This window comes from Gouania willdenowi, chromosome 5 (genome assembly GCF_900634775.1).
Source record: "Gouania willdenowi chromosome 5, fGouWil2.1, whole genome shotgun sequence".
Classification (NCBI taxonomy): Eukaryota; Metazoa; Chordata; class Actinopteri; order Blenniiformes; family Gobiesocidae; genus Gouania; species Gouania willdenowi.
In genome coordinates, this window is record NC_041048.1 from 27,091,550 (window position 1) to 27,115,067 (window position 23,518).

Below are 23,518 nucleotides of genomic sequence, written 5' to 3' on the forward strand. Positions count from 1 at the left end.
AACTTAATTCAAGTACAGCATTTCTGCAAAATTAAAAAATGTAACCTGTTGTTATGCTTTGCTGTTATTTAAAACATTTTTCTTACATCTTTTAAAATTATATAAAAAGAAATTACCTGTTATTTCAGCCACTGCTTGAAAACTTAATAGTGACACTAAAACATTAAAACATTTTGCAAATATCATATCTCGAGTCCCTGTCAATCTTTACTTCATCTACAGTACGCCAGTCAACTGTTCATTAGCATGCCCGTGGAAGTATGTCAATAAGGATGTTGGGCTTGGGGGGATCAGGAGAGTCTGGAGTTTAGTATGTGCAAAGTTTGGTGAAGATGGAGGTTAAACACTAGGAGGAGTTCGAAAAAGTAGGTTTTTGTTGTGGAGTGACTTACAAAGAGAAATATGCCGTGGGAGTGGGCGTGGCCTATGTCAAAAGATGTGACTTTATTTACGGAATATGTGGATATAAAGTTCATGGAAATGTGATTTAAAATGTAAAAGTTACAGGCCAAGATGTGCCAATTTTCATGCAAATCTGATCAACTTTCATGTTGCTTGATGTTTCTGTTTATAGTGCCCCCTGTTGACCAATTTGCAGCAAATTTGGCACAGAGCCTCTGGTTGACCGCTGACACAAGTGAATTGAGTTTGATGTTGATAGCTTTTACTTTTACACAAATATGTAAAAAACTGTCATATATGTACATGTTTACTATTAAAATGTATTAAAAGAAAAATAATAATAAAAACATTGTATGCTCGGTTTTGTTTCAAAAATCACATCCCAGCAGCTCTGCGATTGCAAGTAGGAAGTGACGTAACATACGCGCATCAGATCGTGACTGGGTAGTGACAGAGAGTTGCAACAATGGAAGTCCAAAATCCTTCACCATCAGGTGATTCATGTAAGACTGAATTTGTACCCCGGAAGTCACTGGCGGCCTATTCAAATCAGTTGACATCAGTGAAATTTTTGGGAATTTGGCATCAATAATAACATTATTGACATTATTTATACAGTGCACCATCACATGTATGTGTATATACAATATATGTTTATGTAGTCCCATAAATTTTTTTCATAACGTAAATTCATTTAAAAGATCAATGTAAATAGCTACCTTACCTGCTTTTTTGACACAGTAATGGTCAACATTGTGCTCCATTATTTTACAATCACATCTCTCTGAACATGATTACATTTAGTTTTATGATTAGAATGTATTTGTTATGCAGTGTGAACTCCGTTCACTCCAATGGAGCCTCAATAGTGAGCAGTTTACTATTGTAGCCAATGGAGCTAGAGCAGATAAGACTGTTTGTGATGCACTTTTGAACAGTAAGATGTTAACATTATTATTATTGTCAGCGTTTTTTGCTTTTTTATTACTATGAATTTTTTTTTTTTTTTAATTTTCATTGTGAGATACACTGCTGTTGTTTTCATGTTCAAAAGAAAAAGTAAAACCTTCTAAATTCTTCTTAGAAAATGAAGGGATCATTAGCAGATATACAGCGTTTACTTCACACAGTTTTATCTCCCCACATGGGCTACATATCTTCTTCTTTTTTATCAAACAATAAGCTTTTCAATTGTGTTATTTGTGGAAAAAGTGCAAATGAAGTGATCGCCTCACAGATTATTTTATCATTATAATCCTGATTTTTTTTTTAGATTGCTACAGCTGACTTTGACTATCCATTTCTTTCTCCTCTCTGAATCAATGGTTTCGAATGGCCCACCACGTAATTCCGGGAACAAATACGGTTTTACATTAATCACGTGACGGTCAAACATTTTGGACTTCCGTTGTCGCATATAGCGTCATAGAGCCGTATATGGGTCTGGTTGAGAAGTGGGCGCGTCGGCCGGAGACGCATTTCGCGCCCACATCTTAAGCTATGCTTCAAACATGTCCGCTATCTTAAACCACGCCTTCATAGCTACAGTAACTCCACCCATAAAATAACCAACATAAAAAACCTGCCTAAAACATCAGAAGTCTTCTGGATTTGTAGCCATGGCCTTCAATCTTTCTCCGTCCAAGCTGCGTGCCGTTTCTACTGAAGTAGGAAATAGCCATCGACATAATCTACAGTTATTATGCGTAAGTAGACGAAGCTATTTCATATGCAAGAAAGGTGTGTGTGTGCGCGTGTGTTTGTGGAGCGAATATCTTTCCGGCGCGATGTCTGTAATTTTGTTTATTTTTATTTTATTTGGGCCGGACTTCACCCAGACGTGAGCCAATCGCTGCACACATAGCCAAGCTGCACGGACTGTGAACACGAGTGAGAGAGGAAGATAGTTTAGACCGGAGAGGGGGGAGGGGCATCTGAGCAGCCGCGCTGATATACTAGCAAAGCTCTGCATGCGTGGCCAAAGCGTGTGCGTGTGTGTGACCCACGGAGTAGCGAGACACACACACACGCCAAAATGATGCAAAACACACAAAACTAAATATTTATACAAAAAAAAAATACACAAATTAACAACATGTACAAAACTACACTAAAAAGATACAAAAATGCACAGACTCCAAAATACATCAAACGAAAAAATATAAAAATGAGTAAAACAACAAACTAAACAATATTTATTCAAAAAATGCTAAATATGGACAACGCTGCATTCATATAACATATAAGAATTAAACCACAGAGTATGTACACCTCTTTGTATATCCAACCTTCAAACACATACTCATTTGGCCACAATTGACAACTCTACTTAAGCTCCTCCCACTATATTAATACATACTTCCAACGGGCACTGTACTAGTTGTGATAATGATACAAGCAATACACTTATAACCATATGCTTACAACTTTTTTTTCTTTCAGTACCAAGCCCAAGATCCAACTTTCCCCAGAGCAGAGCTCGCTCAGAATCTGTGGCTTTACGCTTCATCGGTTTTGAAAATGACTCAATGCCATGAAGCAATCGAGGAGAGAAATCGGGTTTTACAAATGCAACTACAGATGGAGCAGGAAAAGACAAAGAGTTTTCTTGAACTAAACGAGTTCCTTGGATTCTTAGATGACGGAGGTAGGTGTATTAAACAAAGTGTGATTTTCTTTTCTAGGAATTGATATATTCTAGCAGTTCATCCAGAGCTTTAATCACACAAACATTATTACCTTTACTGTAATTTCTATTCTTTATTCTGGTCTTTTTTTAGATGAAGCCTACACCACGCCAGAGACGGCAGTGGTCACAGAATCTGAGGCAGACAGTCCCAGTGACAAGAAAAAGAAGAATGCAACTTAATTCCAATACAGTGTGCCGAGTGTTTTGAATTAAAATGAAAAAACAAGCAAACGTATCCATCTCCTCCTTGTTACCTTCACAATTATGTTAATACCACCATATAGGCCTTTACCTCATTTGCAATAGTTTTTTCAAACAAAACAGTTATTTAAAGTTTCTTGTTTATTTAGCTTGAGATACCTTGTGATCATAATTGTAGTCAAAATAATGCATAATGTCTAACAACTTCGACACTAAATCTAGGCACTATATTGTGTAAATAAGGCATATAGACTATGATGTAAAAACATGTAAGTGAAGGTGCATAAGGACCAAATTCAAACAAAAAACCCATTTGTAACATGTACACATAAAACAAATAAATACTAAATTATATCATGTAATATCCATCCATTTTCAGACATAATATATTATTTATTTTGACATCTTATTGTATTATTGTCAAAATATATATATATGTATATATATTATGTTTTATTTAATTATATTATATAACCATATTGGCTACAACAGAGCATGAAATGATAATACATCAACTGTCAAACAACACAGAATCGACCGAGAACATGAAACAACTGTAGACTCGAATTTTACGGCACTTTGTGTACTTTTTAAAAGTAACCAAGCTATTTAAAAATACCTACAAATGTATGTTCGTCAGTTTTGATGTTCTGTTGCAGCCAATATGGCTATACAGTACATGTACATTATATATTTAAACGAAACATAATATATATTGTAATTATTCTGTGTGTTGCCTTCTTTTGTCTTTTTACTGCACTTTATCTGAAGCGAGCTTCCGTAATGGTGGATCAATAAAACTATCCATCTATCTATATCTACTATTAGTGTCTTCACATGATCTGTATGATGTAAAATACAATAATTACATTAGCACAAAGCATTGTTTTATTTTTATAAGGCCAAGCTAATGTGGCTTAGTTTTTTTTAAATAGGAGAAATGGAAAATCTTTCTATTTGTCATGACATTGAATTTAGTCGCAAGGGTTAATTTTGTTACCATTAGATTGTAAAAACAGTCGTAATCGAGTGTGTATTTATAATAATGGTTTCAGTTTACCCTGGGAAAAATAAAAATCTGTAGTTTGATGTATTATTGTTGTATTTGTGTGTCCATTAAAAAAGGATGGCATGGTTGGTCTTATTTAGCAGAGGTTTGTCATAATGTAAATTAAAACTTCATGCGTTTTAAATGTAGATGGTTTTGTGTTGATTGTTACATAAAAAATATTCTCTGACCAAATCTTACATTTTCTCTTTTTATGTGTTGTTATAGAATGAAAGCAACTATTTCCAAATGAACCTATTTAACTCACTGATGCTTAATGTTTTAAACCTTTTTATTTTTCAGATGTATCTTTTACACATGAATCAAAGCTCCACCTCCAGAATGACAAACAGTTTGTTTTCCTGGGCCATGAGAACCATGAACAAAAAATAACCTTTTTCCTCTTATGACTCAAACTACATGTGCAATAATCCACATCAAAGTGCAATACACTGAACCATATTTAAACTGGTCACTTTATATTTTTATATTGTGTGTATGGTAATGTATATAATTTGCTGAGTAGTTTTTAGTATTTTATATTTTGTTATGAGCACTATGATGTGACTTTTTCTTTAAGATGGCTTTTTATAAATAAAGTTGAATTCAAATTAAATTAAATAAAGACACAAAACAGATGTCTTCCTTAAGTTTCATCATGTTCACGGTCCTGTAACGTGTCCCTTGTAACACCAACGCTGTTAATGATGAGCTTCCTAGGTTATAAAATCAGGATTTATTTGATTTGTGTTAAATTAAAAAGGAAAATTACCTACAAAGGCCATTATGGATACCAGTATGTCCACACAAATAAAGTTCATAGTGCACTAGAACATTTAAAATATCACAAGTGGTATAAAGATGTGTAAATTAATACAGATTGGACAAATCCCCTTGAAAAAGATAGAAATGATGATGAAAGTGATGAGGGTGAAAAAGACATTCAAGATGAAGAACACATTAATGATCAGCAACAGCATGGCATGTATTTGGACACATGTATGCAGCCAGTAGATGTTACACAGGAAGTATTGGATCACCATTTTGACAGTGTGTTATCAGTAGCTCCAGCAGAAGGTAACAGTCCTGTACGTTTGCTTACAGATGCTAGCAATGAGGCTAAATGTTTTCCTGTTCTTTTCCCAAAGGGCACTGGTACATTTCATGACACCAGACAGCATAAGTTGACACTGAGTCACTATCTGAATGCTAGAATTCTTAATGCCGATGGGAGATTTGGCAGAAATTTAGATTATATCTTTTATGCACAGTATTTGTCTGAGATTAATCAAGTTGTGTCTAATGTTTCTATAGCATTAAGGAAAGGGTATCATGGAGGAGAGAACACACAGATTACATCATCAATGCTTGCAAGTAAAGACTTTGTTCAGAATGTTTTAAGTTGTGACAAGGGTTACACATTTTTAAAGCCTATTCGTGGAACACCTGTATTTTGGCAATGTGTCCAGAAAGATTTGTTTGCTATGGTCAGGCAACTTGGGATTCCTACTTGGTTCTGTTCCTTTTCATCTGCAGATTTACAATGGACAGAACTGATGGAAACCTTTATGAACATTCAACATTTGACATGCAATGTAAATGAGATGGACTGGTCCCAAAAATGTAATTTGTTAAAGAATAATCCTGTGGCAGCAGCCAGGATGTTTGATCATAAGTTTCAGTTTGCTTTGGGTGGAAAATGCACCAAAGATTGGCACTAACACAGATCAGGAGGTCATAGATTTCATTGATAAATATGTAACATGTGACCTCCCACCTGAAACTGATGATCTGCATGAGGTCGTTTCCAGTGTTCAAATGCACAGTAAAAAACACTCCAAGAGTTGTAAAAAGAAGGGCACACCATGTAGGTTTAATTTCCCACGACCTCCAAGCAACAAGACATTTCTGTGTAAACCAAAAACAGAGGAGCAGCAGAAACAAGATGAACCTGATAAAGGACAGCAGCAGAATAATGTCAAAACATGTGATGCTGCTGCAATAGCTAAAGAGATAATGAAGAAAGTCAAAGTAGCTCTTTCAAATGAAGAGGCATTATTTGCCAGTATTGACGCTCTCTTTAATTCCCTGGGTATCAATCAGTCAATTTTTGAAAAGGCTTTTAAGTTAACTACAAAGAAAACTAGCGTTGTTCATAAAAGACATATAAACGATGTTTGGGTAAATCAGTACAACAAAGATGTCTTGCTTTGCTGAAATGCAAAATTGGAGATTCAGTTTGTATGTGATGCATATGCATGTGTAGTATATATTATCTCAAGCAGAGAATGAAGTTAAAAATAAAGGAAATGTAGATGCTAAACAGGCCCTTAACAAGTTAGGAAGTGTGTTTTTGCATAACAGAAGTATCTGCTCAGGAAAGTGTGTATCGACTCACAAACATGCAATTAAAGGAGTGCTCCAGAAAAGTTGTATTTGTTCCAGCTGGAGACAATGTTGTCAGGATGAGTCTTCCTCTGAATATAATTCAGAAGACAGCAGAACAGCAACACCTAAACACAGACAAAATCTGGATGACAAACATCACTGATCGTTACAAAAATAGACCTAAAACTATGGCTGGGCGATTAATTGAATTTCGATTTCGATTTCGATTTTGGCTGCCCTCGATTACAAAAACAAGATAATCGTTATAAAACGATCATTCTGCCGCCCGCACGGCGCGTCTTGTGTGGTAAATGCAGCGACCCTTCCAACTGTGCACTCCGCCCCGCCCCTTCCCAGTCCCCGGTGCAAGTGAGTGTTTAGAAAAATCTTGTGGAAGGAGACGGTAGAAGATGGCAGAAAGGGAGCTTTTGGTCGTGAAGAAAGGAAAGGTGAATTCTGTGGTGTGGAAACACTTCGGTTTTGAGGAGTCTGACTCGGAACAAACTAAGATATTGTGCAAGATATGTCACGCGACCGTGTCTGCACCTCAAGGAAACACAACCAATTTATTTAACCATTTAAAGTCCACACACAGAATAATATATGACCAAGCAGTGAAGGAACAAAACTCAAAAATGAAAAGCTCCTCGACTCCTGCCACCGCCACGCAGTCCTCAATTAAGGACACGCTTTATAATGCCACCGCATATCCACCCAGCTCCCGCAGGCATAAAGAAATAACTGATGCAGTCACATACATGATTGCCAAAGACATGAGCCCTATCAACACCGTTAACGACCCGGGGTTCATTAAACTGATGAACACAATGGACAAGCGGTATGTGTTACCATCACGTCACCATTTTAGCAGAATTGCGCTGCCTGCACTTTATGACGAATGTCGTGGAAAAGTTGCAAAAGAAGTGTCAAGAGCAGTATATTTTGCCACCACAACGGACCTATGGTCGAGCCGCACCATGGAGCCATATATTAGCCTCACACTTCATTACATCGACGCGGATTTCACCATAAAGACGAATTGTCTCCAAACGGCTTTTTTCCCCGAAGACCACACAGGGCAAAATATAGCCGATGGCCTGAGGCAAGCGATGGCTGCATGGGACTTGAACGAAGAGAAACTCGTCTGTATCACAACAGACAATGCCTCAAATATGAAGCTGGCAGCTGAACTCAATGGCTGGATGAGGCTGCAGTGCTTCGGGCACAGACTCCACTTGGCCATAGGTGAGTAGTAGGTTTCCTTCTCCTGATTGTGTGATGCAATTTATTAATAACTAAACAAATCATGTACAACAGTGGTTCTCAAACTTTTCACAGTCCCGTACCCCTTCAGACATGTAATCTTAAGCCATGTAGCCCCTACTTCTGCACACTTAAAAATTATAATAATGAAATGCAGTTTTTTTCCAACTTTGGGGTCAGGACCCCATGTGGGGTCGCCTGGAATTCAAATGGGGTCCCCTGAAAAGTCTAATAGTTTATAATGATAAAAAAAAAAAAAAACAAAGCTGAATATCAATGTATTTTTAAAAATGTTGTAATTATTATTTTTCAAATTTTAACATCACACAACAATCTTAAACTGTATTGTATACTTTCACTTTCTCAAATATAAATCTAGTTCAAAATAAATTGCAGAATAAAAAACAAACAATAAACATTATCAAAAGCTAATTCTAGAAAGAAAGAAAAAAGTCTCTGGAGATTAAAATGGGGTCACAACCCAAAAAAGTTGGGAACCACTGATAAACAATGTAGCCCTACAGTGAAATATATAATAATAATAATAATAAATTAAATAATAATAATATTCTGTAACCATGGGTTGTCTTACATCAGCTAATGTGTAATTTGTGGCAAAGCATGGAGGCTCCTGACTGCTGGTCGATTTATATTCTAGTTTCCATTTTTTATTTTTTTTATTCACATACCCTCTATGACAATTTGCGTTCCCCACTTTGGGAATCTAGGATGTAGAATATATCATGTTAGCTATCTATCTATCCATCTATCACACACACGATAATGTATTTAATTCCTAATAATAATTCATATTTCCCAGCCTATTGATACATTGATGAAGATTATGATGATGGTAATGATGATAAATGTTTATATTTATTGTACTTTTAGAGAATGCAATGAAGGACCACAGGATTGGCCGTGCAATGGGGGTCTGCAAAAAACTGGTCAGTGCCTTCTCCTACAGTTGGAAAAAAAAAAGGGAGCTGACAGATGTACAGAAGAGGCTGAATTTGCCTGAACACTCTCTTACGACGGAGTGTCCAACGAGGTGGGGGTCTCGGCAGGCTATGATTGGCAGGGTCCTAGAGCAGCAGAAGGCCATTGCAGAGGTCCTCTACAACGACACAAGAAACAGACACCTCACCCCCTCATGGCAGGACATCGATGTACTGGAGGCCATCAACAAGTCACTAAGCCCTCTCGTTGAATTTACCGATGCACTTTCTGGGGAGCAATATGTGAGTGTGTCTTTTGTCAAGCCAACTCTCCACCTTTTCAACACATCCATATTGGCTGTGCAGGAGGACGACACAGACCTTGCAAAGTGTATCAAGAAGAAGATCGTGGGCTATCTCAATGAGAAATATGATGATGCACCAACACAAGAGCTGTTGGACATGGCTTCAGCCCTGGACCCAAGGTTCAAGCTCGCATATGTGAGTGAAGACAAGCATGGGTCAATTGAAGAAAGACTGTCATCTGAGATGAAGGCTGTCATGGTAATTATAATTATAATAATAATAACAATGCTATGGTACTAATAACAACCAGTAAATACAATGTAATTTAATGTAAACAAAAGTCGTTTAAGTTATACTTTAATATTTCTAGTTGTGAATAGACATAACCATTTAGTCAGATTAAACATTTTAATCATTTCTCTTCACAATATTCTCCTCCTCCTTTTCCCAGGAGAAGGCCCCTGAGAGAGCAGTGACTCCTGCTGATGACACTGACGCCACCGCTGCTGGTGGTGCACGAAAGAAGAAAGCCCTGGGCAGCTTCTTCAAGCCGGTCATTGAAGGCACAGCTCCAAGATCCGCTGCTTTGCAACCGGACCAGGACCAGGACAAGGCCATAGCTTTTGAGCTACAGTCCTACCTTCAGGCAGGGACACTGGACACTGAGGCGGACCCACTAGAGTGGTGGAAGGTATCCCAGAAGTTCTACCCACGGCTCTCCAACCTGGCAAGGAAATATCTTTGTATTCCAGCCACAAGTGCCTCGTCAGAGAGGGTTTTCAGTACAGGTGGTAATGTCGTCACCTGCCTGCGCTCATCCCTGAAACCAGACCAAGTTAACAGACTGGTGTTCCTGGCTAAAAACCTTTAAGAGGTTGTAGGTGTCAGATTGCAGGGAGCCTGGATGAGGGAGTATGGGACTAGGTGCCAACTACTGTTGTTTTGTTTTTAAAAAGAGTTTAAAAATAAGTTTTGGCAGCTGATTTTTCTCGTGAGTACGATTCAGTCCATTTATTCTTGTTAAGACTAATTTTGGCCAAAAGGGTGTGCCTTTACCTCAAATATAGTTTTAATTTGTTAACTGTTATATCGTTAATATACTGATTAATACGACAGTGTTTTTTTTGCAGTACTAGGTAAGGTTGTTGTAGCAAGTGCATTACACCAGAGTTGGAGTTGGAATTTTTTTTATGGTAAAGTAATTTTGTTTCAGTGTATAATACTTTAAGTCTGGGATAGTGTTTATTTTTTTATTTTTTACATATTATTTAATTCATTTTATCAATATATTTTTTATCTTAATTATTTGCATTTTTCTTGTTTTTCACTTCAAGCTTATGGTGTTAAAAGAAATACCAGAGTTAAAAGATCAATAAATGCTTTTTCTCAAATCAATGAATAATCGTCTTTAATAATCGTGATTACAATATCAATCAAAATAATCGTGATTATGATTTTTGCCATAATCGAGCAGCCCTACCTAAAACTAATGAGTTTAAAGACATGTGTCTAGCAAGTTTTGCTCCAGAATATAGAAATGTGGCCACAAGTGAAAAATGTCAAACCAATGTTATTAAACTAGATGACGACTGTGGTTTGGTGAAAAAAAAGAGGACAAGGACAGATGTTGCTTTAGTATGAAATGTTCGCTTTTCACTGAAGATCCTGAAAAGCACTATCAAAGCTTGCTTCAGCTGTTGTTGCCTTATTATACAGACAAACAGGTGAAACCCCCACAGTTTGTGTCTTTTGAAGAGTTTTACGAGACTGGTTTTGTCACTAATAGCAGCATTCAAATTAAAGCTGTAAAAGAGTTGGTTGATTTGAACAAGTCTAAATTTGAAAAAGAAGCTGAAGAATTAGAAGATTTTGAAGAAGCCATAGCACACATGGGCTTTCCTGAAGATGCTTCGGCTAATCTATGTCCTGAAGCAGAATTAGAACGATTAGAAAGTGTAGAGGAAATGAGTGTTAACAAAGACTTGTTTCCTATGAAAAGAGACATTATTCCAGATTTGCAACCAGAAAAGACACCTGTGTCTATGGAATTCCCAAAACAGAAAATTAATCATTCTGAAGCTCAAGCTATCATGAGATCACTGAATGACCTACAGTCACAGGTGTTTTACAAGATACGACAGTGGTGCTTGGACAAAGTTAATGGTAAAAATCCTGCACCTTTTCATGTATTTATTTCCGGTGGAGCAGGCACAGGGAAGTCCCACTTAATTAAAGCTGTGTACTATGAGGCCACAAGACTTTTAGCTAGGATGTCAAATTATCCAGATGATGTTCATGCTTTACTCACTGCTCCTACAGGTGTAGCTGCTTATAACATTAATGCTACTACAATACACAACAGCTTTGGTCTTTGTAATAAATACATATAAAGCACCACACAACGCACAGACAAACGAACTATTTGAAAAGGCCAAATACCTAAAACTGCAAGAAATAATACACTACAACACACAAATTCTCACATTTAGGGCCTCACTTAAAACACTCCCATATCAAATGCAAAAACATTTCACATACAACTAAGACATAGTAATGTGTTTATACAAGAAAGGGTTAAATCTAACATTGGAAAATACAGCACTGTCAATAGAGCTATCACCAGCTGGACTAACCTTGATGCAGAGACAGAACAAGCTGCAAACTTGACTAGATATAAAGAAAAAACTCAGAACACATTCTTACACGAATACGAGATCAACACATCAACAAGATGGAACTTATCAACTGGTCAATGAACACAATCGAATCAATCTTCACGAACAGAAGATCACAACAACACGAACCAGCGTGTCCAAAAGAGACATTCCCAAGTGGTTACGTCATGAATGGAAAGGAAAAACCCAAATGCTGTGCCTCTCAAACCTCTCAGTGGAAGATGTGGAGGACCTCTACCTGTTAGGGGTCATGATCATTGGCCTGCTAATGATAGGGGTATGTGCCTTTCTAATCCTTCGTATGCTAAGAAATCTATCTGAAGATAACAAGGAACTTCGAAAGAACTGGAGGAACGCAAACAACGTCTGGGAATGAAATCTGCAGGGAACAAGGACGACATGAACAACGATGGAGAGGAGGAGGAATGAAAAAAGACAACACTGACTACATATGAGAATAAATCCTACATAAAAAAGGACAAAAAAAAAAATAATAATGAAATTGTGTTCAGAACAACCTAAGACTGTTTGACCAGAGAGACAAGCTTTGATGTAAATTTTCTGTGTTCAAAACAGGGGACGGGACTTGGATAAGCAAACTGCTTCTTTCGTCTCCTTTTTTGGCATGTACAAAACAAAAAAACAAAACAAAAAAAAAGAATAACAAAACTTCTGTGAATGCAACCATGTCAGAAATAAACTGAATAAATAAAAAATAAATAATGTTTCATTACTGTATCAGCCATTAAAAGAGAAAAAAGTAAATACTTTAAGAGTCAGTCTGAAAGATCTCCAAATATTTATAATAGACGAGATTTCAATGGTTGATCACAAATTACTGACATACATCCATGGCAGACTGTGACAATTTAAACAATGTTCTGATTTTTCTCCCTTTATTAATGTGTCTGTAATAGCTGTTGGAGATTTTTATCAACTTCCACCAGTAAAAGGAAGGCCTCTTTACACAGACCAAACAGGAACCAACCTATGGGGCAACACATAGAGCTAACAGAAATAGTGCGACAGAAAAATCTAGACTTTGCTATGACACTGAATCGTATCAGAAAACATAAAAAAGGAGACAAACTTAATGCCTAGGATGAAAAACTGTTAGAACAATGTAAGACTGGTATGGGTGATGACACAGAAGACCTTCACATTTTTACAACTACAGGTGGGAGAAAAAAATCGATTCTTAGATGCATCGAGATTCGGAGGTGGACGATTCTGAATCGATTCTTTAATTTCCAGTAATCGAAAATCAAAATTTTAGAGGCCGTTTAAATGGGACATATCATGCTAAATCCACTTTTTTAGCGCTTAAATGCATTTTGTTGTATATTTAGAGTGAATAGAAGTACAGAAAAAATCAAATTGGTCTCTTCAGGTGCTCCGTAGTTATCTTTATATTCTGTTTTGCTCATATTTTTCAATCTGTTTCGATTTTTCTATTCTCTATTACGTTTTATGAACTATTACATCACAGTATTTGCAGCAGAACTGCCAAATTAGTACATCAACTCCAGGTCCAACACTTCGAGCAATCCGCCATTTTTATTTCTCGCTTTTATTTTGTAGTCCAAGCTCAAGGATGCCGAAGTTACGAGAGGATAAGTCAAAATGTTTGGTTGTTGGATGTAGTAACCCACACGCTTCATTACACCGTCTCCCAGCATGAGAACCTTTTTGAAGTGCCTGGTTGAGTTCTATTTTTCACGGAAATGTACCCACATCTGTGGGTAAGATCATTTTTGTGTGCGAAGCACTTCAAGGATGACTGCTTCTGCAACCTCCGCCAGTATAAAGAAGGATTTGCCGAAAGACTTTGTCTGATTGAGAGTTCAATTCCTTCTATCTTTGGAGATGACGAACAGAGCACTTCAGTAAGCTGTAAATAACGCTAAAAAGTGTGATGATAAGACGTCCCTGTCATGGTTTTGTTAGCATTAGCAGTTGCACCGTCTTCAGACTTATCATACAACATATGTTAGCGCTGTGTGCTCATTTTAGATCCTTGATGATATGGCCTATGTGATTTAATTTAAGTCTAAAGTTTTCATTAGTCATTTCAATTTGCCGTTTTTGTCTTTGAAAAGACTGTATTAAAATGCATTTCGTGACGATAGCTTGGCGCTAGCGTTAGCTCGGTGCTTGTGTTAGCTCACTTGTTAGGGATCTGCAGGTTCATCATCTTCATTTTCATCTCGCTCCGCCGGGTCCGACTCTGGCTCAAACATGTAAGGCTGGATGGACAAGTCTTCTGTTGTTGACATTTTGTAAATAAACTCTGAATAAAAAGTTTATGCGCCGCTACATAGCCGTATCTCTTCTATCAAACTACAAAAATGGCCGAGCAGGGTGGAGTTGAACCGAGTGTCACCTGAAGAGGGGGCGGGGTATGGAGTGTCTCATTTGCATTTAAAGAGACCGCACCAAAACGAGTTGCTCTCAGAAGCACATCAGAAAAGGGGTAGAAAAGGGGCCTGTGGAGCTATAATAATGAGGAATTCAGACCCAAGCATTGCAGTTCTGCTTTATATAGACCACAACTGTATGATTTATATGTAAAAAGGAAGGATTTAAAACCATAATATATCCCCTTTAAAAGTCTGAACAAAAAAGCCGCGGAACTGGGGCGTGCAGCGCGTTTCCAGGGGGACACTTTAAAGAGAGCACCACAACAAGGAAGCATGGACGTGCGGGAGTTAAGACCAGCGCCGTGCAGCTGATGTTTCTTTAATGTCCACGGTGGAAGTAAACTGGACAAGAGCCACGCTGTATGTAAGCTCTGTTAAACTAAAATTAAGTACTTTGGGAACACAACAACCATGAGAAGCCAAATAGCACGTTTTCACACGGAGGAGGAGGCAAAGTCGGCTGTTGCTCAAAGTACCTCTGCTAACCAGAGAACAATCAAACACATCACAACAAAGCTTCCACCCTCTTCGGAAAAGGTAAAGTGGATTAACAAGGTGATTGCAACATTTATTGCTAAGGATTTACATCCTTACTCGGTCGTGGAAAATCAGGGCTTTCGTGCGCTGCTGCATACTTTGGAGCCTAGATATACTATCTCTTCTTCACGTTACTTTACTGATACACGGCCATCCCGAAGCTTTACAACCAACCAGAACAGAAGTCATGGCATCGCTGCAGAAAGCGGGTAGTATAGCAGTGACATGTGATGTGTGGACATCATATAACTGCGTACTTTATCTCTAATGACTGGAAGCTAATGTCATACGTCATTTTTTTTTTTTTTTTTCAATTGAAGTTACCTTACATGAAAAGGCTGCTACTACCTTTATTTCAAAAACTTGTACATTTTCAGTTCACATACTTTTTCCATTAGTGTAATAAAGGTTAATGAATGGTAATGTATCTCTTTTTTTCTAACTACATACAATATATATTTTTATAAAGTGCATGGACACAGTGAATACAACAGATATTTTGTGAATAAAGCATGCATCAAAATACATTAATAATCAATTTAGAATCGAATTGAAGCCCCTTGAATCGTAATCGAATCGAATCATGAGGTGCCTAAAGATTCCCACCCCTATTTGCAACAAACAGTGGCGTTGATACCATAACTTTAAAATGTTGCACAAGGTATGTTCTGATATTGTGCAGATTAAAGCACAAGACTTTGACAAAAATCCTCAAACATGAAGATTTGCAAAAAATACTACTTCACATACCTTAGACAAACAGACATATTTACATAAATTGTTGAGTGTCGGTCCAAATGCTCGTGTCATGCTCATCAAAAACATAGACATTTCAGATGGTCTTGTTAATGGAGTACTTGCCACTGTTTCTCTTGTAAAATTTGATGAAAATACCAAACTCCCAAAATGTATTTATGAGAAATTTGATGATGAAAGGATAGGCAGTAAATTAAGAGCAAAGTTCCCATGTACAGTGCCTGGTCTTCAAAATGCCAGACCAGTTGGGCTTGATGAAGACAAAGTAACCAACAGAGGTGGCGTTAGATGTCAGTTTCCTTTGCGTCTAGCGTGGGGCTGCACAATACATAAAGTGCAAGGCTTACCTTTAGACAAAGCAGTGGTGTCATTTAAAAAGATTTTCTCTGCTGGCCAAGCTTATGTAGCTTTAAGCCGTATTACATCCATAGAAAATCTGATTATTCAGGATTTTAAAGCCACTGCTATTTACGCAAAAAGTGATATTGATGAGAACTTGGAGGGAATGAGAAAATACATCGAGACTTCATTAACAAGATCAGATGCTTCTCTCAAAGTTTGCTTACTTAATATTCAAGGCTTAGAAGCACACATAGCAGACTTAAAACAAGATTGCAGGATGTTAGATGCTGATTTGCTCTGTCTCACAGAAACATGGCTACAACACACCACACATTAACATTGCTATGGCAGGATGGACATTTCACTGTAAAGCTAGATCCCAATCCTATAATGACCTGAAAACATTTTCTGCTTTACAAAAGGAACATGGTGGTGTGACGTAATTTCAACATGGTGGCGCACAGGCTCTGAAATGGTAAAGTTGTCCCATTTTTAAAAGTTAACAAAACAAATATTGTGCAAAATATTTTGTTAGGCATTTATCTTTTAATAAGGACATTTCAAAAGTTTTTAGGCCACATTTGTAAAAACTGTGGAGAAATGAGGCTTGGTTGAGTCACAGCTGCTCAAGGCTACAAAGCAGCATTTATACAGCATATGGCCGGTGGTAATAAAGTTAGCACTGACAGCAGTAAAATGGTACAGCTGAGTCAGAAATTAGGCTGATTTTAGTGAAATGACACATGTGAGAGAAGATTTCATTATCATGAACAACCTTCTCTCACATAATCACTCTTAGTTGCAAAATGATTCGCACTCTTAAGGCAGGCATACACTGTGCGATTTTTGGCCCATTTTGAGCCGATTTTCGACTTGTGCGATTATTTGTGGGATTGTGCGAGTCTCTGCTAGATCGTGTGTCGTGCATCGTGTAGTATACATGGGGTCACGAAAGCGATTAACACCTCACGACCAGCTCACGATCAACAATCGTAGGGTGTTAAGGATTTCAAACATGTTTGTGAGGGTATCGCACAGTTGAAGCAGCGACACGGACCGGCTTACGTCAAACTCTCACACTGCGCCTGCGCGAACACAGAAATACGTGCTCAAATGAAAAAGCAACATGGATATGCAGCGCGTCGTTTGGACTGAGGGAATGGAGGCTCAACTAGTTGAACTCTGGCAGGTTCACCCGTGAATTTTCGACGTGGGCTCACAGAATTACCACGACCGCAACAACCGGGAAAAAAGTAGGAGGGAGATAGCTGCTCAGTTACAGTCGTATGATGAGTGTAATGTCTTCGTCCAGATAAGCAATTTACCGGTTGTTGTTGCTTGCTTGCGTGTGCCAATAAAGCAGTTTTGAATTTGTATTGTTTTGCACAACACAAATGTTTCTATTTTTAATATTTATTATTATTGTGTGTACATTGTTCTATGTCACACTTGCTTTGGCAATGTAAACTTGTTTCTCATGTAAATAAAGTTGTTTTGAATTGAGATCCCAGATAACACTATGCTTCCAAGTGTGCATGAATTTGTTATTGATTTAACCATTGCAATGATGTTTGATCAACAAGCAATCATTGATAATGAATAAATAATAAATAAATACACATATTAAAGTACATGTTTAATGTTTGTTCAGTGAATGAGGTGAAAACCCGTGAGGCATCACTTTGAACGCAATACGGTAAACTACAGAAACCCAAGCCCAGCGGCAGTGGCCACAAACCATTGACCAACAAACAGAAGTGGTTACTACACCACTTGGATTTTTTGAAGGCCCATGTCATACACAGACATACCAAGTCTACTCTAAGAGTAAGTTTGTAACAAAGTTGTATGAATACATACACACACCATATTTGTGAGGAAACAACATCAAAGTCAGAAGAAATTATAGGTTCAAATGTTTTTAGTCAAATAAATGATATAAAGTTAATAAATAATCATAATTTCATTCTAACATGGTCAGGCCTAGTGATAATAGTGTAAAATTAGTATCTAAACTAAATTGCACTGATAAGATCTTTGCTTTTGTGTAATCACTTTCCCCCTGTGGGCTTTCTGTGCAGTTTCCTACAGGTTGACACAGAGCCGGAGGACACAGGTGCAGCAGAGGAGGGAGACAATGAACAGTCCAGTGGGAATTGACCCAGAAATCTGGAGTTCTTCGAACACAAGTCCAGTTTCGCTGATGCAGGAAGAGGAAAACACAGCAAACAGTTCACATGCCACCGAGTCCACAAGTCACCCTGTCAAGACCTAGAGTGCACAAACCAAAAATTAGCTGAGCACAGCATTGAGATGACCAAACTTTCTCTGCTTCATCAAGTCCAAAACACATTAGCAGCCTCCACTGCAGATGCTGAGGAGGTGTTGGGCCACAGAAATGCAAAATGTAAAGGATAAAGTACTACAGTTAACGCTTAGGAGAAATATCATGATCATGATTTATGACACACAGGAGGCCCAGCAGGCTGGCCATTCTCAATTTGAAGGTTCATAGGCTAGGCCACCTTTGTATCATATGCCCCCTTATCAGGTCCCCCCCCCCCCCCCCCTCCCGAGACTACCAGGCCCCATCCACCCAACCGATGGCCTTAATAAACATGTTGAACTCTGAGTAGCTGGGTATCTTATATCCAAAATGTTCCTGCTGTTTAAAACAGGCTCAATACCTGTAGTTTTGCACTGATCTAATTCATTTTTTGTGACACTGAGAATGTGACTTTGCCAGCTACCTCAATGCTGTGGTGTGATGCACACCTGTTTGCACATTTTATTATTCAAATATAATTTTGTTTATTGAAATAGTATTTACTATTACATCGAAGAAACACTTTGCATTTTCCATAGAAGTAGATTTATATTTCTTCGTATTTGAAAATATTTTGTATTTACCACTTTGCGTCATCTTAATAAAAAAAACATAACATTTCAAATGTTGTACATTTTTATTTCAAATCACCTGTAACAAAATGTACTTAATTGTAATTGTAAAGAAACTGTGGCTCATATCACTTTCAATAGAGAATAATTAGATTTGATACAGCATAGACCAAATAATGAACCAGCAGGTGACAACAGGGCAACAAGTCTCTTTTCCTATACCTAATTCAGTTAATGTTACCTTGTTTGCTAGTTGGTCTATTATGTATCAAATTATCTTTTTCTACAGACAGCACTGAGTGACCTCAAACAACAGAACTATGGATTGATCCACATTGGATTTGTCTTAACTTTGGTGTCTGGTCTACCTACACCATGTCTTTTTGCCATGAAACACTCCCTTTGCTTCCTTGCTTCCACTGAGGGATTCCTTACTTGGCCCAGTGAAACAGGTTGAAGTGTTCCCTCCCTTATCCATGCTCCTTCGACCAGCTGATAATTTGTGTCCTCAGAATCCACATTTCCAGGTGGTACGTAGGCGTCAGATTTCTGGTTCCGGAGAAAGTTGTGTAAACAAAGGCATGCAAAAAGAATGTTAACAACCTTGTCTGGATACATGCAAATAGTTGTCCTGAAAACTCTAAAGCAATTTGCTAATATTCCGAAAGCATTCTCGACAACGCGGCATGCTCTGGAAAGACGGTTATTGAAGATCTTCTGACTGGTGTCTAGGTTTCGAAAGGGATATGGCTTCATGAGATCTGGTCGGAGGGGAGAAGTATAATCACCAATGAACATGAACAGCATCATAACATCAGTGCCTTGAAGGGTATCTTGAGGGGGAAAGTTCAGCATTCCTGTGTCCATGGCATCTCTCATGTCGAAATGTGCGAACACTCTAGCATCTGACACTCTTCCCTGTGTCCCTGCGTTTTCATATACAAACTTGTAATTGGCGTCAACCACAGCCATAAGTATGATGGAAAACATTGATTTGTAATTGTAAAACATGCTTCCACTCTTGGAAGGGGGTTGAATGAAGATGTGTTTCACATCTATAGCCCCTAAGCAGTGTGGACACTGCCACTTATTTTCAAAGTCTCTGGCAATGGCCTTGCACTCCACCTCAGTCGATGGTGTCTGTGGAACACAAGTACAAGGTGATACATGAAATGAATCTCTGGTGAATTAATGTTTTCCTTTCTTAACACATTGAGAATGAGAGTAACAATAATTTTAAAAAGCCAATAAAACAATAAATAGTTATAATGTAATGTAGTTGGAACAATATTTGACAATAATCATGATCATAAATACCTAACAAATTCTCATTGTTACTATCGTCAAGTATCATTCACCTGCATAGCATTATAAATATAAGTTTTTTATTAATTTTTACTGTAACAGAAAGCCTCTCCCTGGGGCTAATGGCCTTCCTAAGGTGTGTATCTCTCTTACGGATGAGAGGGGTCACCATCTCCAGGAGATAATTAAAGTCCTCCACAGACATCCGGAGAAGGTCCTGAAAACCCTTCATATTGCCCACCTGTTTTAAACATAACACCCCATATTAATACAGTAGCATTATAGATGTACAATTTAAGGGTCTGAAACTGGTGGAAACTTTTCTGCTTAGACTTAACACAAGATTAGTATAAAACCAATATTGTATGTAGCCTACTTCAGGAATGAAAGTTCAAATGTCAATAACAAAGATGAGCATTTAAAAACTTCAGATGTTTTGAAAGCCACAAAAATGACAATTGTGTTTGTTCTGCTTGCATTTTCATTTGAAAGTTTACCCACGTTTACCCACCACTCTTTGATAAAGCCTACTTCAACATGTTTTGAAATGTAAAACAATACATACTGCAAATGTCATCGAGTAAAAGTATGAAGTTAACTGTAGTGAAAAAAAAGTTGACAGAATTATAACAAGTAGGCTACAGAAAGTCTTAAAACATACTGTTAACTAGTATTAACCCACTTATTAACCTACTTCTGTATTTAACTGTGACTGCACTGAACGTTTGTGCAAACAAGCCAGAAAAAGCAGGAGTTTTAAAAGTTATCTGATGGTAAATTATTGGCCTAAAGTGCAATTTAGCTGTTTGGTGTTAATGCACCACATGGATGCCAAACGCCATGACAAACAACAAAGAAAAAGAAAAAATTAGCTGTTGCTGCTCACCTCGAGTTCCCGCTGCAGAATTGACAGACCTTACTGCCCACGTCTGCCCAGCCAATTCCTGGTCCAGACCCAATGCCGCCTTTTCTTTTTGGAAGTTTCTGCGCAGAGAATGGCACAAAATGCCAAGGCGGCGCGTTTCTTTACGGTTGACATGACGAGTGTCTTTCCACTTCTGGGTTCTTCTTCTTCAGTTTTAATAACAACGCTTCCGAATTCTTCTTCTTCTTCTTGTACTTTGTATGTCGCATTTCCGGAAACGACCCCCAGCGTCGCCGGCGTGTCATGTATAGACGTACAGTGTGAGCAGTCAGATCCTGTCAGAGTGTTGGTCCGTACAATGTGAGAACATGAATCGTGAGCTGCGCACATTCGAGCTCTGCGTCTGAGTCGCACAGTTTGAGCTGGAGCTCAGGGCAACGACTGAAAAAAATCGCACAGTGTATCCCAGCCTTTAGAAATGTAGTGTTGCTTTGCTTCATTATTCCTCTGCTCTGTCTATCATTTAACCTGAAAAAGGACTTGTTGTTGTCGGGCTTTCTTTACCTATTATTTGATAGATGTTTACAAACAAAACAACAACAACTGTAGACAATATAAACAGCATTTAAAAAACAAAGATAAAAAAAAATGTAGCTATTATATTTAGAAAGGTTGAACTGTGTTCACCCACTTTGTTGATATATTTGGGATATATGCCCTACGTGATTATCAGATTTCAAATTTAGTCCTTATTCCTATTGCGTGACACTAGTTGCATGATTCCCACGGTACCTCGCGGTGCCAAATTGTAACGGTTCCTACTATACTAGAAATTCTACACAACGGTACTACCGCGGATTACGATACTACCGGTATCAGTTTCCGCTCCATAGCGACTGCCTCTACTTTCCTCCCGGCTTCTCACTGCACAGTCTAAGCTCACTGCACGCTACTTACTTGAAAACGTACCATCGTGTTTACTACACCGGCAAGAATGAACTACATGAAGACAGCTCCGCTTTGATAGAAACTCATTTCAAAGCAAACAACAAGCTAAAGTTCTGTCTCGCCTGGACGCATGCACAGCTTACAGTCACAAACACGAAACAACACATGGCAGAAGCACCGGGCCCGAGCGGCGAGTCTGCTGCGGTGGCGTCATACTCAGTGGCATCACTAATTTTGCTCAAAAAACCAAACTCCAAAGGTCCCATTTGGAAGTATTTTGTCTTTAAACGAGGAAGAGACGCTAAAGCAATAGGAGATCCACAGTGCTGGTGCTGCCACTCGCTATAGGAGCCAAAGGAGGAACACTTTTTTTATTATTATTATTATACCGAGATATTTACAATGTTCAAACAATATTTACAAATTATTTACATACAAAAGAGGGATCACATCCAATCTCGTAAAACACCATTGACGTCATTCTGAAAATGCATACAAATATAGTTTTCTCATGAGAATCAGTTCCTGTTAATTGTATTTTATCCTCTATGGTTTATTATGTTGGAGAAACATTATTGTCATATGGTTTTTTTTTTTTTAAAGACAGTGGATTTGTTATCCTAAGTTGATTAATTATTAGTTAAAATTAATGTCCAAAGGAAACTGAATGATATATATATATATATATGTATATATATTTTTTTTTATTTATTTCAACCATAGAAATTCGAGCTTCGTTAATTAGTTTTTTTTTTATTGCTTACAGAATATGATTTTGTTCATGTACTCTTTTCATGCACCAAATGACACTATAAGTAATTAATAAGTATTTCTGACATGTACAAATACATTGCAGATCATAAAAATAACAATAATAAAAAATAAAATAAAAAAGGCTTCAGTATATAACCGTGATACTTTGTCTAGTATAGTATTGTGGTTACTCATTTTGGTATAGTGACAACTCTATGCGTGACAAAAGTCAACTTTAGTCACATAAAAAGGTAAACAAAAAAACAGCTCATTAGTATTTTATGGAAAAACATTAATAAATGAATACATGAATGAAAAAAAAAATCATTGCTTACTGAATTGCATTAAGTCCTCAGCCTCAAAACTAGACCACAAAAACATCTCACCTTTCATGGAAGTGTGATTATCAGGCTCTCCTAAAGCACCGTTCACAGCTGCGTTAAGTTGAACGTAAAGTCCAGCGTAATAAAAAATCCCAGTTATTATTCCATGCAGATCCATTTCTTCAGCTGATATGTTTTCAGTTTTGCAAAATTGTCGCGTTGAGAGCATCGATAATACAGAGCGTCTGTCTCACAGCGAGAGAGGAGAGGAGTGATGGAGCCGGCGGAAGGATATGCAGCACGGAGACCGGTGAAGCGGCCGCAGCCAGAGTCAATTAGGCGGAGGGATCTGAACAATTATTTGTGAAGGTAAGTCGAATTATGTACCAGTACATAAAACAAATATACAGAAGAGTAGAGCTGCCACAGGTGAAAACATATTTTGGATCACTATATTGTAT

At 37.8% G+C, this 23,518-nt stretch overlaps 1 protein-coding gene across 1 annotated transcript in view; it reads right to left on the bottom strand.

Moving 5' to 3' along the window:
* Positions 1-23,303, bottom strand: part of LOC114463458 (V-set and transmembrane domain-containing protein 2-like protein) — a 35,092-nt gene extending 11,789 nt beyond the window's left edge. The window contains 1 exon segment of the mRNA XM_074783802.1: positions 23,121-23,303. Coding sequence (XP_074639903.1) covers positions 23,121-23,286 — 166 coding nt within the window. The 5' untranslated portion in view covers positions 23,287-23,303.
* Positions 23,304-23,518: the final 215 nt, after the last annotated feature.